This window comes from Perca flavescens, chromosome 23 (assembly GCF_004354835.1).
Source record: "Perca flavescens isolate YP-PL-M2 chromosome 23, PFLA_1.0, whole genome shotgun sequence".
Classification (NCBI taxonomy): Eukaryota; Metazoa; Chordata; class Actinopteri; order Perciformes; family Percidae; genus Perca; species Perca flavescens.
In genome coordinates this window covers 14,821,513-14,839,910 of record NC_041353.1, presented here as the reverse complement: position 1 = coordinate 14,839,910, position 18,398 = coordinate 14,821,513, and the positions used below count along the sequence as shown (strand labels likewise).

The window sequence follows — 18,398 nt, the reverse complement described above, 5'->3', positions numbered from 1 at the left end:
TCTTCTCCTCCTCAGCACCTGCTCATTAATATTATGGCTGCCATTACACAAACATTTTGAAATAAAAGCGAAAATGCTTACTTCCTCCATAACCTCCCTAACTTTAGTGCAACAGCGTGCTGCGTCTGAAGTCATTGTTATTGTTCTTTTGCACATGCAGGTCAGTTCGAAACCGCAAACAGTTCACACTGGAATCTGATATAGGCCACATTTTAAAAGGTAATGTGAACAGCCAAACAAAAAATCTGGTCTGAGCAAAAAATCAGAATTAGGCATTAAGACTTGCAGTGTGAACCTAGCTTTAAGTAATATTCACAGTTTTTGTCACAAGTAGCATTGCCAAGCAATGTTTTTATAAACCGGTCCCCATTGAGTTTCTACCTTATCCACACAGCACTTGAGTGTAGTGTTGTTTGATGTTGTTATTGTATGTGATGTTCTGTAAAGTTAATTAAATATCCTTTTTCAACCGTTTTTGTCAAGCACCGCCTGTGTGGACAGATATTTAAGCAAACTGGAGTCCAAATTTTCTTTGCCACTCTCCACTCACTCTCTGCTCACGCGAGAGAAACCCCACTTTTTTGGCTCCATAACTAGGCTTAAAATGTTGAAGAGTTTAACAACGTAGTAAATATGCCGCTTTTGCCACGGCAGCGGCATCTAAGCTGATCCAGGACACACACACAATAGACACCGTAGCGCCAAAATGAGTGTGCACACAAACACACCTGCTTAGGTGCATATTCAGTACATGTATACCCAGGCTGAGAAGACACATACAGACACAGTTCCTGTTTCACACACACAAATATATGCACACAGACAATAGCCTGCAACTCCCCTTCAGCCTGGCAGGTAATTGCTGTCTATGGGGGGACAGGTGCTTTTACAATAGAGCGCCAGTGTCCAGGCAGGCTCTATTCACTGCCACTGTAATTACCTAATTGAAAAGCTCACAGGGGAAAGGGAGAGAGAGTGTGTGTGTGTGTGTGTGTGTGTGTGTGTCTGTGGAGAGTGGGGTAAAAAAGAGAGGAGAAAAGATAAGCTCTGGTTTTTTGGAATACAATATAGCTATAGACACTCCACACAACACACACATGACTTACATATTCATACACACACATGCCTTGAGAAAATATTCACATGGCCACACACATACACACATGCTCATGCACGCATGTGCTCCGTATTTTCTGAATCGGACCACTATGGGGGTAAACATTGCCAAGCTGTGATTGAGGGAGGAAGGAAGGAGGGAGTAGTAATGGGAAAGCTATTGTTGTGCAATGAGGATGCAGCAGGAAGAAGAGGAGGGTCAGGGTATGTTGGGATATAAAAGCGGCATGGTCACTCTCATTTCTGATGTCAGCCCCTCGATCTCAGTGCCCCCTCTGCTTCGGCTTTAAGTTATATGGGATCTATAGACCGGGGAGAGCAGATGGTGTGTGTGTGTGTATGCATTTCCTGTGTAAATGTGTATTGCGCATAAAAATGTGCAATTTTGTGTTCCCATCCTGCTGACATTCTCTGCAAAAAATGTAAGGAATATTTTGTATTGTAGACTATTGAAATAAACCTCTGCTATTCTGTGTTTACTGCAGCCTGTTACGTTACATCACATCAATGCAAAGAGTCCAAGATCTTAAAGGGATAGTTAAACATTTTGGGAAATACTCTTACTGGTATTCGCTTACTTGCAGAGCTAGATGAGAAGATTGAGACCACTCTTATGTTTGTACAGTGAATATGCTGGTTAGCTTGGCTTAGCATAAAAACCGGAAGCAGGGGAAAACAGCTAGCCTGGCTCTGTCCAAAGGTTAAAAAAAAATTCTAGCACACCTCTAAAGTTAACCATTTCCCACGATATAGCTTGTTGGTTTAAAACGGACAAAATCTGAAGTGTAAAAGTTGTGTCCTTTTGCTAACCAGCTGCTACCTGTAGCCTTGTATTTAACAGAAATGAGAGTGGTGTTGATCTTCCCGAGCTAGCTCGAAACAGCTAGCCTGGTAGTGTTTAATTAATACATTTGTTTCATCTATACAAAAGGAAATTCCAATTAAGCTAAATTAGATTAATTGGAATTAGGCTGCTGGTGGTAGCTTCATATGTACCATGCAAACAGAGTGGTGTCGAGCTTTGAAAAAGCTAATAAGCCCAATGTCAAACTTTTCTTTTAAAAAGAGAATACGGAGCTGTGTGCCTTTTTTATATTTATATGGCAAATCCAGGTGCTTAAACCACTTCAAAACCCTTCCTGAACATCCTATTTTGTTGCGAGCAGTAACTAAACAACCTCCTATGCTTGAAAAGACAACAGCGTCTCGTTATTGTCCTTGGATGCGTTTGTATTACCGTAGCAGCCTTGTTTTGGGCTCTTATGTGTGCCTACAGTCTAGTACAAAGTGAAGGAACTCATATCCCCAAGGCTAGCATTTCTAAGTAGGCACAGACTCACACTGGCGTTTTAGAAATCGTCGAGGTGAGAAAGTCTGCAACACAATCTTTCTTTGAAAACACTCTGTTGCCATTTCTTTAAAAAGAAAAACAAAGAAGATATGAGCATGTTTGATGAGCACATTGGGTATTTTTGTATTCACAGTGTGGTTTGTCTTTGAAAGTTTGAGTGCCCTGATGGGTGCAGAAAAAAAAGATCAAGCATGAGAAACTAGGTCAGACACTGAGGAGGATTTTAAAGGTTCTTGTAGAAATAATGTGGAAAGATGGGAATTTAGGAACACAAGAAGAAAGGCAAGACATGGGCAGGGTAAAATAAAAGGCTGAAAAGGGAGAAGGGAAGGAACATGCATTTAAAGATAAGGACAAAAACAAGGACCGCATTAGGCACACAGCCTGATAATAGTTGGATATTCCTGAGTGCTTGCCTCCCTTGAAAGCAGCCAGAGAGCTGGAAAGAAACATCCTTTGGCTTGGCTGCGTGGCATTTGCCGTGTCGAGTCTGACAAACACACAGAGAAAATGAGCTGGGAAGTAACAAATCTGCTGAAATACACATCACTCTCTCTCTCTCTCTCTCTCTCTCTCTCTCTCTCTCTCTCTCTCTCTCTCTCTCTCTCTCTCTCTTCATATGACGTACCCGGTGAATCACCGAAGCAGATTCAGTGTCAGTGTGAGCAAATATGTCATATTCCATCTCACTGGGCATCAAATGTACCCTGGAGTCACACACATGTAAATAAGAAGCTCAGAACATGACATTCTGTTTGTAGGGAACGTTAAGGCCTGTGTGCCTCTGTCTCTCCTCTCCTACAGCAGTGATATGTAGACCCTATTACAACATGTAAATGACCCCCTACTGTGCAATAGAGAAGTATATATGACATACAGTACATGCTCAGATATGTGGAGCAGAAGTTGCATAAAGTATAAGAGTGTGTGTGTGTGTGATGCCTCTCAACCCACATACCTCTGCTCGAGTTGTAGGTGTTTGAACATGTATGCATTATGCATCCATATACTGTATATGATTTAAGCTGTCAGAATTAGACAGATGCTGTGTTGTCTTATATGACAAGTCACATAAATAAGAGGAACTTCTACTTTAGATCAAAGCGTACACTTTCTATAAATGACACATATTTTCAAGCAAAGCCAATGCTCAAAGAGTTATCACTTTCTAATAAGGCATACATATAAAGGATTTTTATTTTTAACTTGTGCTTTATTAATGGTTAATGAATCATTTATTAAGACTTTATAGACCAGAAATTATAACCATATTTGGGCTACAATGTTTGAGCACATCAGATTTCTTTTTTCTTTTTCTTTTTTTTAGCTTTCTTCAAACTGGATGCCTCTGCATTTAGAATCACAGAGGAAATGTAACAAGTGTTGATGGATCAGCAGCAAAGCTTCCCCCTTGACCAGTTAAAAAGATGAGTGTAGATTTCTTATGCTGCACTTATCTACCTCTTAAGGTTCTTGTGGCATTTATCGATTTCAGATTTTCTTTTCAGTGGTTGTTTACCCTATTTGATCAATGAATACAGTTTGTTATTAGCCCACTATTTATTCAGTGCTACACTTTACGTCATCCAAATGATGTATGCAAAATACCTGCAATATCATGTTTGTTTCTCTAGAAATCTCTCTGTTGCTGTTAGCTTTTGATGATCCCATTTATAGTTCCAACTGTGTTTTCAGGAAAGCAATAACCAAAAGATGGAGCTCTGAAGCAACAGAGTTCCCTAATTGCTATATTGGCTATGACAGCCTTCTTATTTTCTTTCATCACTAACACACTCCGTCAGCCTTTTCTCTGTCCTTCCACTATGCACTCATCTCTCCTCTTCAACATTTTGTGCTGTAACAATAGAGTATGGGCGACCTTACCTGGATTTAAAAATAATTATCTTTTTCTCTTTTTCTCCATCATAAACACACTCTCACACTTAATTACTCTGTGATGTGGCCATTTTCCCCTCATCTCTCCCACTCTAACCCCAGTCTAAATGCTGGAGGTCACATTTTTATTTTAAATAGTTTCTGTTCCCGCTACGATGGCACAAAAGATATAAACCTAGAGTTATTTATTACGATATAAAACATGTAGTTTCAGGAAAATGAAACCTTGGAGGATGGACTATATTGATTTTTTTCAACGTGGTGCTTAATCCAAGCCATTGTCTCCCTCTCCCTGGGGACCTTGCTTGTTACATGTTGCATTTAAGCACACAGGTCAATACAGGTAATTGATAAGCTCTCATACAGATATATAGTGATGAATGAAGGATATTTCTGGTGCAATGAATCAAACTACCTCCAGAGCCATAAATGACTGGCGGTTGTATCCCCCACCTAATGGGAATAAGCATAAACTCGTTCTCCATAGTCAATGCCATACAGTGTCACAAACAAGCACCTATACAGCTGCGTTATTGGTCCATCACTTACACTTTATGAGCACCTCAGAGCTGAAGCAGAAATGGTGGAGCACCTTCAGTGACCTAGTCATAGATTATTGGCAAGTCCATTGATCTGCCCAATGAGGCAATAGAAACACAGCATCAATCTGCTTCAAGCTAGATATTTATAGAATAAACTAACAAAGATGCCTTAGGTTGGTAAAAAGAGATACATCGAATATAAAGTCTTGAAAATATATCAAGTTAAACTCGAAAATGCATGCAAATGCTGAATAGCTAAATTGCTAAAGCTAAACTGGATTAATAGCTTAAATCCTTAAGAAGTTGAAGTAGTGAGAATAGTTGGAAAAGTGGGAATGGTTTTAATTAATATGAATTTCATTGACAAGTTGAATAACACCACTAATGTAAAAAAAAGATGTGGAATAATTAATTAATCAATTCGTTGTCAACTAATCAGAAATTTGATTTCCTCAGAAAACCCACAAGTGTGCATGGTTTGTGTTATTATGGATCCCAGAGCAGTTCTAGGCAAGTCCCGCCCTACGTTGAAAAAAAGTTACTCACGCAATACACACCCATTATAATCGATGAAAAACACTAAACTTAAACAGCTTTTTCACAAAAAAAATGTAAAAGATATCAAACTGAAAAATAGCTAAATATTTTGTGAATGGTTTAAAGTTTGTCTGGCATCTGTAGTTGAAAGTATGAAGGAGCTAGAACTTTTGAAGTGGAAGAGGATTTGAAGGATATGAAGCCTGCTCTCATTGACTTTAATGTTAAAATAAAATGTTTAAAAGTTTAATATTTCAGAAAGTATAACACAGAACAAAAGCTGAAGAAGTCCCATAATCAAAAAACGTACGGAAGAAGCAGAATAATAAAGAAAAGAATAACAATACTGTGAATGCTGTTGAATCAGCATTCACACAATGATAGCAACACTGATTATTTTTTGTTTATAGCTTCCCCCTTATAATTACTACTTCATCATAAATTGTATTTATTTCTTATCTTTTTAAATATCCTTCATCCTTAAGCACTAGTGGACCTATCAAAAAATGCTACCCTCTGGTGGTTAAACAGGACACACGCTGTACGAATTCCACAACACTGACATGATCTTTAATGTAAAAAAACAACACAAAACATGATATAAAAAAGTAAACATGTCACAAATGATATCCTCACACCAACACAAGCACTGATAACATTTTGATTTCACCCCGTAGTGTTAAAAAAATACATTCAATGGCACAAAATCCATAATTATAGTAATAAAAAGAATGCTTTGGCATAAGGAGAGGAACTTGTAGCTTATTCACATGTTCAATAGCAATTTCTCTGCATTATGTATGCTGGCTGTACAGTGTATCATAAACTAACCTAATAGGATTTTTAGCATATCTGCAAAACATATCCTTTAAAAAAAAATACATAGCATCTAATTATTTAGCAATGTGCCAGAAACATTCCTGTTCAAAGCAACATAAGGAAATGTATGAACTTTATTAGAAACAAAAACAAAAGTGTAGACTGACATCACACATAAAAATGACCTATGACAATGTGAATCGCCACATTTTGCTTGTTCTATTTCGGGTCAAGGTTACCTGTGTTACCAATAAAATTACACAGAATAGGACAAACTTTAATCAGGAAAACAGTACTCTGATAGAGATCCTTGTGCTCCACCCCTGCCACAGTAGAAAATCACATTGGAAGAATTATTCCACACATATGAAGAACTGTTCCATACAGTGATTACGTACATACTCACTTTACAAACTCAGAAATTATTATTATAATTACTATATTTCATGCATGTTCTCTGAAATGACTTTTCTTCCATCTTGTTGGTACTGAAGTGGTTTCTAAAGTTTGGAAAAGTGGTCCAGTGCATACATCTCAAAATAGGCCCTGTTAAAAGCCTTTTTCCAAGTCTGATATTATTATCGTTTGTCTCTTTTAATAAGAGTGATTAACAAGGTTCATTTAAATTCTCCAATATGGAAAGTCAAGAACCACCTTTAGTCAGTAACCAAGGGCACTGAAAGGAGAACAAATGTTACATGGAAGAGACTAAAAGCTTGCTGGTATTTTTAAAATAAAAATATTTGTCAGTCAAATATAAAATGTTCGGAAAGTCTGTAATAGAAACACCTGGAGAAAAAATCCATGTGTCCATCTGTAGTAAATATTTTTCTCTTCTAAGTTCGGTACTTTGCTACAAGGCCAATTGGCCTTTGCAACATTTACAGTAGATTTCAGGCATTTACATCACGCTCTTATCTAGAGCAACTTACAAGAGGTGAGCAAGTATTAGTCTCAGTTTGAGACAATCCTAACTGTTATAAGGCCCTGACACACCAAGGAGGTCGTCGTCGACGTACAACGAGATACATACCTACTTGTATAGCTATATTTATTTCAACATAAACATGTCTTTTAAAAGATCTACATACCTACACATAAAATAATAAAATAATGTCCTATAACATAAAACTTAATATAAAGACAGCAGACCTCTCTCCCCCTGCACTGTGGTTGGTGCTAGACTGAGAACTGAGCCCCCTAGCAAGCAAGCTAACCAGCCAGCCCTGGCCGGCCACTACATTAGTAAAATGTAACAAATTAATGTTTCATTCACACATTCTTGTCGCGTAGGAAAGGACATTGCTATCGCCAGATGAGTGACAACTGTTGGGTGGAATAAGCAAGCTAACGTTAGCTAACTAGCTGGTGGACCGCAGTGTGCCGCCCGGTCTCTCCTCTTCCGCATAGTGCATGAATTGATTTTGTATGTGTGTAAAAGAAGTTGTCTGTCGCAGATGTTCTCAGCTGACCTGGGACAGTCACAGGCTCTTGTCAACAACTGGAAAACAACACAGCAGGTCAAACTAACTCATTGTAAACGTGGCAGGGCAGGTTATCTGAGAGCAGCCTGGGACCAATAACATATGATGTAGCGCTTGGCATGATGTTTGTTAGACACTATAAAAACTGAGCTTGACCATTATTCTACTATTATTCTCCAGGAATAAACAAAAAATCTTGGAAACCTCCTCCTTGAGCACTTTTCTGCTTCTACATATTGGCGATGCGAGCAGGATTCTGAGAGGCTGACTGTTTCTCACTTGGCAAATAATGTGCAGCGGCTGCATACTAGGTAACAAGTCTTTTGATCCTCAATTCTTTGTGCGTCCGTTGCCAAGTCACACACTCCAAAGTAGTCTTTGCAGTGTGTTCAAGTGCAACTTTTTGGCCAAGACACAGGAGACGTGAGGCGCTGCCACAGTTGGGCTTTACCTCGCCACTAGTTCTTTGCCGTCTGCTTGGTGTGTCCGCACCTTTATGGAGCAGATATTCACCAAAATGATGTAAAAGCTCCACTCATTGGTTTCCACAAAGTAGTCTATGCATTTTTGGACAACTCGTGTTAATTGTTATTGAACAGTTTGCCAGGTAAAAACATGTTCAGAGAGCTGTAGTGGTTAAATCCCTGCTGGGGGTTTAGTTTCTTGTTCAAGTACAAGTCTGTACTGCCGGACAAGATAAAGTCTCTCAGAGTCTCTACTTTTGGCCTCCGTCCCATCATTGTGATTCAGTTTTGTCACCGTCCACGTGGGGCCTTTCTGTTGATGTTTGCCAGGCTGTGTGCCAGTCTCTTGGTAAGGAGCGCGTGGGATTTACCACAATAAGTGTGTGTCGTCTTCAACAGCTCCTCTTCTAGTGGATCCAACAAAGAAGTCACTGGGTCTGTGCCAAAAGAGTACTGGAACGATAAAACAATTCATTGGTTGGATTTGGTGTGATGTATTGTATTGTTTGCTCCGATGATCTAAAGATAAATTCCAAAGCACTTTTCTATTAATTCAAAGAATAAGATCCCTTCAATTTAAATGTATTGATCCTACATGTTGAGACATTCAGTAAACAAAAAGCACACGATGACGAGGACATTTTAAATCAAGGAATTGTACTGAATATAAAGGCAGACTCGTAAGATGACTTGTACTCCCCTGTTTCTTCAAAGAGCTGAAATACGGGGATGGTGTTTGTCTGGAGGGTAGGAGGAGTGGGCTTGGAAACTTAAAGTGAGCAGGCTGAAATCCCAAACTACTATCAAAACTCCCCGAGGACAGCTCTTAGCCTCCTACTGTTCCAGTGGAATTGATCAGATTCCCTCAGTAAGTAAGCAAAGTGGTGCTTTGGGCAGCATTTGGGCTTGGAGGATATCTTTCCCTGGATAAATTAAAAACTAAATCTGCAAGGCATGCTGAGATCAGAAGGGAATCCACATCTAATCTGATTGGTCAGCCGGGCAAAACATAAAGCAGCCCACATGGTTGGAGTCAGTTTTATGCTATAGGCTTACCGTCCAGCGATAACCAGGGATTACAGTAGAAATTTCTGTCTTCCCAATAATGAAGGAGTCTTTACAATGCTCTGAGGAAATCAAAGGGGAATTACCATTTTTTATGCGGCTCATTTGCTTGCGGTTCGGTCTCTGATATTGGGTCACAAAGAGAATGGCGTTTTTTTATGAGCACATACAACACACACACACACACACGCCTGCCCGCCGGTCATAAAGTTGCATTTACAGTTGGTGTATTGATTTTGTGTGGCTGATGGGGCACTGTTGGTGTGCAGACTCCAACTCTAAATGTACCACTGGCTGTAAAAATTTAACTGCTGCACGCTGGGCTCAGCTTTTTTGCAGCGGAGGGAGAGAAGGAGGAGATGCTTTATGACAGACAGATCGCTGTGGTCTGTTTTAGACACAGACAGGCAGACAGACAGGGAGGAGCACTGCTGTTTGTATTCCCATTTCTTTGTGTGAGGATTCAGGACACTGATTTATGTACATTTGTCTCCAGTTTACTGAGAATAATAGCTGCTATGATAAAAACAACTACATTTAGCAGTATAATTAATCACTACATAACAATAGAGAGATATAGGGCTTTTAAATTAACAACAATTTTGATGAACAATTAATTATTTAAGTCATTTATCAAGCAAAAATGACAACCATTCACTGGTCCCAGTCTCTCATATGTGAGGATTTGCTGCTTTTCTTTATTTTAAATAATTATAACGTTAATGTGTTTGGGTGTTGGACTGTTGGTCGGACAAAATAAGCAATTTTATGATCTTTCATGGGGCTCTGAGGCATTTTTATTTCACTATTTTGTGACATTTTATAGATTAAAAGATTAAGCAGGAAGGATTAACAAATAAATTAAATAATTTAAAAAGGTATAGCCCAACATAAATTACATGTTTATCAGAATTTGGGCTGTGGGCATGACTATATCCTTAATTTGCTGATTGGCTTTTCGTGATGTGTTGGACATTTTTTACCGTTTGCAGTGGGTGGCCGTTTTGTGATTTTGGTGAACAGAAAGCTATCTTGTGGCTAATTAGCCCAGGCAAGTTATATCAACTTCAGCAATCATGTAAAGGAGTGAAAACAACAGAAAAGCTAAAAATGTGGGGGCAATACAACTGAGCCATTGTTAATGTTATTAGCAACACCTGTGCTCTAAGTCATTCCATACCTGTCCTCTAACGGTGCTCGGTGCGTTTCCGCTTCAATCCGTCACACACCTGCTCTACATTGGTAATCACCCCGAGTATATATTTGCTCTCCAACGAGCCCTTACTGTTTGCCAGATTGTCTCTGTTGCCTAAGCTTTCCAGAAGCCTCACTGTATTACCCTTTTAGAGTGGTGTTGGCCACTTTTTAGTTTAGTCTGCCTTCTGTGGGAGTTTGCTTACGCAAACTTGCAGATTAGATGAAAGGGACTTGAACCCAGTCACGGTATGTAAGCCAGGTTGGGAATAGCAGAAGGGAGCATAAGATTGCACATTGGGTTTGATGTTGCCAATAGTTTGAGAGCAAATAAATCCAGGGATGATTTTTAAACTTGCTGTCACTCATTATTTCCCTGTAACCACACTATTTCCAAACTGAGTGAAAGTGAATCTGCATTTGAGTCCTCATTCCTGTACCACTTTTCTGAACCCTCACACTTTTTACTGAGCGGCCACTGTAGTGCTGTCCTGTTTATTATTCACCCCATAACACTACTCTGATTGCCTGAGGTTCTGCTGCAGATGAAGAAGCAAGAAATGGATGAAATGGTCTGCCCAGTGAGATGAAACGCACAAAGGATCTTTCCATACTCCTGGCAAATCACATATCTATGAAAGTATCAATACCTACATAGGCTATTGGAAAACTGTTATCAGGGCATGCTATGGGACCTTGTGTGGGGGTTCTCACTTGTAGCAGCACATGTACAGTACATGTGTGTCTACAGCTGTAATTATGCCTGTAAAATAAAGCCATGGATAAGGTATGGATCAGCCATTGCTCTGATCTATGTTAAATGCTTTGTTAATAGGAAAGCAATGAGACTTCCAATGTTGATGGCTTCATTAAGTAAATGCCAGCGGTGTTGTCAATATCATTACACTGCTGGTAAACAACCCATAAACATCCTCATGGGGGAAATTAGCTTTCACTCCAACCTTCTGGAAATGGTGGAGATTTGTTTTCCAATGCAGACCATCTGATGGCAGTAACACTTAGGGTCTTTAGGGTCGCACCAATCCAAAATCTCATCTAGGAGGGTAAAGGAGCAGGGCAGTGGAGGAGAGCAGGTGTGTCACTGGGGTTATAAAAGGGCTCTGCTCATCAGATGTTGCACTAAATTACACCCACGACTCTGAAGGGCTCACCAGCCTTTTTTATTTTAATGTACCCAAGAGACTTTTAACAGGGTGCTCGTTTTCAGTCACTTTTCTGGTAGACACTTTATTACCCAAAATGCCTTTTAGCCAAATTTTCTTCAATTGCTACATGTGGAAGGGAACAAAAAATGTAATGCAATAAAACCTGTCATTATAACAAGAAAGCAAGTCATTTCAGTCAAAAGAGTGGGCCGCATCCTCTACTTATAATGGACTGCAATATGAGGCTGCTCCTTCTCCTCTGCTACCATCAAGATTTGCCTGTATAATGTCTGTGAGCTGGGATTAAAGCCTTTGAAGCCTCAGGGTCAAACACTTAAAGTGCTCATATTATGCTAATTTTCAGGTTCATAATTGTATTTAGAGGTTATATCAGAATAGGTTTACATGGTTTAATTTTCAAAAAACACCATATTTTTGTTCTACTGCACATTGCTGCATCTCCTCTTTTCACCCTGTGTGTTGAGCTCTCCGTTTTGGCTACAGAGTGAGACATCACACTTGTATTCCATCTTTGTTGAGTCGTACATGCGCAGTACCTAGGTCAGCACTACAAGCCAGTCAGAAGCAGAGTATGAAGGCGTGCCACGCTAGCAGCTAGGCGAGCATTATAACGTGTGTTACGCAAGTTTGTCACGGCAGCAAAGGCTGGACTACAATGGAGCTGTTTGGAACTGTTTGTGAACAATATTTGTTTGCTGTTGGAGATGGTAAGTCCCTTTTGGGGTGGACTTTGGGCTTTTTCACTTTGTAAACCTATTACATGCACAAAAAAGATATATAACACAATAAAGGAAAGGGGAAAAGCCACAAAGCATAATATGAGCACTTTAAACCAGATTATTTTTTCATTTGATATTTAAGTTTATTGACGTGTTTTTTTTAAATGTAATTGTAAACACACTGCACTCAAGTTTAGCTCAAGTCTGTTATGAAAATGAACTAAGTGAACGATAAAACATTATTAAAAGATTTATGGAAGGGCAGTTAATTTTATGCACTGAGGGCAACTTTAGATAACATTAAAGCAGATACATCTTGGGAGTTGATGCATCAGTTGTTAGACTTTAATGTAATACAGCCCATTTTAATGTATTTTTTTTCTCTTTCACATAGAATTCTGTAATGCTAATTGTTCTGGTCTAAACAGTGCATAAATCCCCCTGTGACAAATCCATGTCCTGGCTGAACATGTTTGGATCAAACATAAGAAGAGGCCCATACTGTAGCTGAATTCACAAAGCCTAAAGATGGACAAATGTATTCAAGCATCTCACATACACTAACAAAAACACCCTAAGGCGCGCCCACCTTTCGTATGGCCTCGTAAACAGCCCTGAAGGCAGGTTGTTTGTTGTCGTGGTAAACCCCTCTGTTTCCATGCAGTATGTAGATGCCATCTTCTTCAGCTGACGCACAGTTACTGCCATAGATACAATGATCGGGACGATAATTCCACTGGCACGGAAACTCCAGCAAGCACTCTGTAAATGGAGGTACACAAAACCAGAAACACTTAAGTCAACAAACTAGTGCTACAAAGTGGCATCCTGTAGACTTTGAAGAGTATGATACACTATATGTCTACCTTTAAAAAAAAAAAAAAATAAATAACACTCAATAACAAGTAATCCCTCTTCAATCTGTCTATGAAAGTTAAAAGCATCATGTATGAATTTGTACAGTTGTGCATATGGAAATAGACATGAAATGTGTGCAAATCACACAGGATTACCAGGGTTGTGGTGGAAAATAATATTGAGAAGGTCCTGGTCTCCCCAGGTTATGTTGAGTTTGTATTTCTGAAGTAGAGGCATCAGCAGCTCCTCCCAACGCAGCCCCACAGACGTCATGTCATTCTGTCAACACAGACATGTATACACACACACACCAGTCAAAAAGATGCCTTTACTGTGTCACAATATTGTCAAGTGGTTAAGTGTTGGGAGCTTCACATTGCAACAGGATCAAAGTGAATCCTCTCACAGACCTTACACAACAACTGCAGCAAGAGGAGGAGGACATCTTGTGGCCAATAAAAGTGGTGCAATAATACAGTAAACAGAGACTAAACACAACTTTCCTGGAAAATGCGTCTCCAGCATTCAGCCCTACCTTAAAGAACATGTTTCTCATCCTTGTCATGTTCATTAACATGACCCCTGAGTTGATGCCCGTCCTGCCATAGAAGGGGTGGCGGGCGAAGCGGTTGTACCAGGCAATACGGGGCTCCTCGTGCTCCGGGGCCATAGCAGCCAACTGGGAGGAATTAAACTGGGACAGGAACACCCACAGGTGGTCTACAGGCTGCAGAAAGAGGATGTCTGAGTCGACATACACGACTGAGTCAACATCCTTCAGGATCAGCTGCATAGATTAAAAAAGACAAGGACAGAGAATATTAGAGTGGATGCTCTCCATTTTTTTGAGTGGTGCATACTGCCAGTATGTGGCCTAACAAATGAGATTTTCTTCCACGGTGGTACAATATAATCGTCCTTTATATAATGTATAAAGGTGAACTTCGATGATTTGGAAAACATTACATTTCTCTACAGTGCTCCTGAATATACAAAGGCAAAGCAGTTTCTCATATTTCATTCTATAAGTGTTAAGGCATAAATTTACACCAGAAGTGAAATCGGTGACCTGTAAAATTAGGCAAATGAAATTTGGTATTTTACAGCTTTTGCAGACCCGGATTTTTTTAACTTGGGTTATGTTTTGTCTTTTAAAAGTAACTCTTAAAAACAAATTGAGTGTCATAATGACTTCAGATGTACATTTCTCACTGTGATGCTCATGCTGAGGAGTCCTCTCTCTATAACAAACTCACAGGTAAGAAGAGCCTCTGAGAAGCGCAGGGTTTGAAGAGTTTCTTCCACTCGGCTGCGTTCTCACTGGGGAAGCTGATGGAGTAGACTGTGTAGTTGAATCTCGAGTGAATAAAACCAGGCCACGACTCCAACTGGAACACAGACAACCCAACAAATGACTAGTAGTTGTATAGTAAAGGATATGATCAACATTCAGTCAACAGCAAGCAATTTGACGTTTTCAGACTTCAATTTTCCAAATATTTCCTACTTACAGCTTTAATGAAGCTGGCATGTAGCTGATCTTCAGCAAAGATGTGCAGGTGGAGGCTCTTGATGCTGAAAAGCACAGCAGACTTGATCATGGTGAGAGTCTCCTCCAGCCTCTCGCCACAGGCCACCACAGCCAGGTGCATGGGAGGTTCAGGTCTGCTCTGAACGCTGCCACCACCTGCCTCCCCCTGACCCCGCTGACGCATGATGTACCTGAGTGAGAGGATGGAGAGTCGGACAGATGTTATAATGAATGAATTCCAGAGTTCTGAGTATAAAATTCTTTATGCGATTTATGTGTTGATTTTTATTTAAAAGTTACTGTCTCCAGACAAGTACAAATTAGAAACAGTGACTGAAAGAGGATGGGATAATGGACAACAAGTTAGAGTTTAGGCAAGAGTGCAGAAAAAAAAACAAAAAATGGCCAAAAGGAAAAAAAGATTTTTAATTTTGTGTGTGTGTGTGTATATAAGGGCTGTCAATCGATTAAAAAAAATTAACTAATTAATTGCACAATTTGCTGTAATTAATCGCGATTAATCGCTTTTTTAAATTGAGACTGAAGCTTGTAATAATGGATATTTAAATGCTAAATCACTTAACTTTGCAAATATGAAGAAAAAACCAAACAAGGAAAGGTTCTGCTAAGTTCAGAATGTTTAATATCTTTCAGAACAACAGCAGCAACAATTTGGCTTAGTCCTGCTGAAACGGCTAGAAACTGTCTGACTTGAGAGCAGATTTTTGTCACCGTCCCCGGCTGCTGTCGCCTGCTCTCGTCTACTTTACAGGCGAGGCGCAGTTCATCTCCAACGAGCCGAGAGTTCAGTCGCCGGCAGGGCAGTCGGGACTCACCCGGAAATGGCGAGCGGAATGAGGTGACTAGTCTTTCAAAATCTGACGAAAATCTTCTAAACTGACCTTTGTTGAGCTGAAATGAAGACAGATTCATCAACTGCACGGCCTATTTCTCGCTTAAAATGTTTTCAGAAACATGTTTCAGTGAACTATCTTGGTACAATGAGATCGTATTCTGAACGGCCGCCATGACAGTCTGGCTCTCAATATCCGGAGAAAACAAACCCATGTGACGCATTCGTCCAATCAGCTGCCGGTTTTCATTACTTGGGCAACAATACAGAGTAGCGCCACCTGCTGTTATGTAGACGTATTACGTTTCTCAGCCGCCACATAAAGTAAACACAGCTGCGTTAATTTTGTTAATTTTTTTTAACGATTTAAATATAAAAAAATTAACGCATTCATTTTGACAGCCCTAATATAAATATATATATGATCTAATAAGACATACATAAAATAATTATATAAAAAGGATATAGGCTGTTCATCTACTTTATCACTTTACATCTGACCACCTCATGTTTCATGTTCTAAGAAGCCAATGATCCACCTTTAAACATGCCTGAGCCTCTGACATGGAAGCTTACTGTAAAAGAAAAGGTGACTTTCACAAGCATGTTTAAGGCTTAAGCATGGAATCACTACAAAATGTAAAAAAAACCTCAGTAGACAAAACATTTCATCAAAACTTGTGTGTGACAAATACTGTATATGTCAAAATCTAAGCTTTGTCTAGCTGCTTTGGCTAGGAAGTGATTGGCTTCCTAGCCTTTATATACTTTATATGTACATTAAAAAAAAGTTTTTTATCAAGATGCATTGATAATCGGTTTAGAATCAAATCATTGGCCTCTTTATCGGAATCGAATCGTGAGGTGCCAAGAGATTTGTAAGCAAAAATGTCAATCCTTCTGTGTTTCCAGCTTCTAAGATGTTCTTTCCTTTGTTATGTCATATACAAAAATAGACATTTTATCTTGACTCGCCTACAGCCATTATGGCAGTGACCTCTGTAAGGGAAAACTGCTAGTTTTGAACTTTATTAGTTACTCCTCCCATTTATCCCACCCCTCAAACCCTAACATCTGGCAGACACTAAACAGCCAGGTGTGAAAACAAAGCTGTAGTAAAGCTGAAGTTCGGTAATCACTTAACGTGTTGAAATATTCATGTTGTGCTTTTATTTGTGTTTGTTCTATCAGAATTTTACATTGAACATTTGTCTAAATGTAGGCCTTAAAGTGGACCGTGGGCGTCAAACTGTGTATGACAAGGGTATAACTTTAGTTGCATATCAATTAATCTCGGTACCATCAGGAGGGCTGCACATGGGGTCGCACACCTGTCAAAGTCTCGCGTCACTACGGTCTTCAACCAAAGAAAAGTAGTGTAGTGTACTTTGTCTGCATAGGGACGTTCAGTCGGGCAGCGTCACATTCCTATACATCACAAGTGTGGTGCAGAGTAGATTATCTACTTCTACACTCACGCTTATAATGAAATGTGATTTGATTCCCAGTTGTATCACGTTAAAGCAGGAAAAAAAGAAAATTCAGTCCTACCTATTGTACCAGTGTGGGCTTTGGGGCCCAGTTTTGTCCGCGGCACCTCGCCTGCCTCCGGGGACTCTCGGTGGGATGAAAACCCTTCTAGGTCCGTTTCCACCGCCCGACACGTCCGAGTAAAACAGTTTACTGTAAACATACAAGCCCGAAAACATGGCAAACACCGTGCACAAGATTAGTGCACGAATGTAACGCCGCATTTTGGAGTTTGAAAACGCAACTTAGAGCTAAAGTCATGACACAGAAACTAGCGTATGGTAAAAAATAATAACTGCGAAGCTCCTCGCAATTGTAACGCACTTCCGGTCAGTGTTTAAAAAATAAAACTTATCAGGCGTGGTAATTACGCCCTCTGGCGGTCTGGCTCTGCAACTTTCTCTACATTTCTTACTATTAAAGCTTTTGAAACAATGATATACAACAATAGCTTTATTTACCTGTTGTTGTTGTTGTTGTTGTTGTTGTTTATTTGATCTGAAGGAATAACTATAGAATAGTCTTGTGTAATAGAACAGATTGGGAAGAATGTACAAGATTACACACAAATGGCATGCTATGCCACTAGATAAAAGCTATTTAACAATTTAAATACTGTGTGACAGTTTAACAGTGTGGAAAATGTAACAAAACCTAAAGGTCCCACAGTTGTCATGCTTACATTACATTTTTTGTGTTTTTGATTCTACAATATATTATCCCTATGCCTTTCTGCTTTCATTCTATTTTTGGTATGTTTGATACTTTACATTTCTGTTAAGATTTTATACATCTCACCCACCAGAAGCCTTAACAGGTTTCGCAGGTATTTCCTTCCTAGAAAAAACATTCTTATTTATTGAGTCAGAGTGGGCATTTCTGCTCAAAAATAGGGTGGGGTGAATTGCATAAGAAGATTAACACCCATTTATGCAGGTTTGCACTGTAAAATTTGGGCATTTCTTAAAATTCTGTACCAGATCCTTTTAATGCTCATGCTAATGCTTGAAAGCGTAGTTCAGATATCGCTTGTGCACTGTTACACTCTTGTTCTTGAAGACTATGTGAGCGAAGGAGAAACTATTTGGTATTATGTTTATCCCACTTCCTACAAATTCAAGAATTTTGACAGTTGGTAAACTTACTCCTGACAGATTGGATGTTTGGAAATATACCATATTACAAATGATGTGCCTGTTATCTTAATAGTATATGTAATAATTCAAAACTTTCGTGTTTTAGTGTGGTCTCA

The 18,398-nt window shown here is 39.4% G+C and overlaps 1 protein-coding gene across 1 annotated transcript; it reads right to left on the bottom strand.

Moving 5' to 3' along the window:
* Positions 1-5,984: 5,984 nt before the first annotated feature.
* gxylt1b (glucoside xylosyltransferase 1b) lies at positions 5,985-17,447 on the bottom strand. The gene is made up of 7 exons (XM_028571130.1): positions 17,168-17,447; positions 14,744-14,954; positions 14,489-14,620; positions 13,768-14,019; positions 13,388-13,511; positions 12,964-13,136; positions 5,985-8,662 (listed from the first exon to the last, which is right to left on the bottom strand). Exons 1-7 carry the CDS (start codon positions 17,368-17,370, stop codon positions 8,501-8,503), a joined length of 1,257 nt encoding a protein of 418 aa, XP_028426931.1. The 5' UTR covers positions 17,371-17,447; the 3' UTR covers positions 5,985-8,500.
* Between the last annotated feature and the right edge of the window lie 951 nt (positions 17,448-18,398).

Bases quoted from the DNA above. Each gene is read 5' to 3' on its own strand.
- gxylt1b (XM_028571130.1), bottom strand. From the start codon at position 17,370: ATGCGGCGTTACATTCGTGCACTAATCTTGTGCACGGTGTTTGCCATG. The intron at 14,955-17,167 runs GTAGGACTGAAT...CCTCTCACTCAG, and splicing joins AGCCCACACTGGTACAATAG to GTACATCATGCGTCAGCGGG. The intron at 14,621-14,743 runs GTAAGTAGGAAA...TCTGTGTTCCAG, and splicing joins ATGCCAGCTTCATTAAAGCT to TTGGAGTCGTGGCCTGGTTT.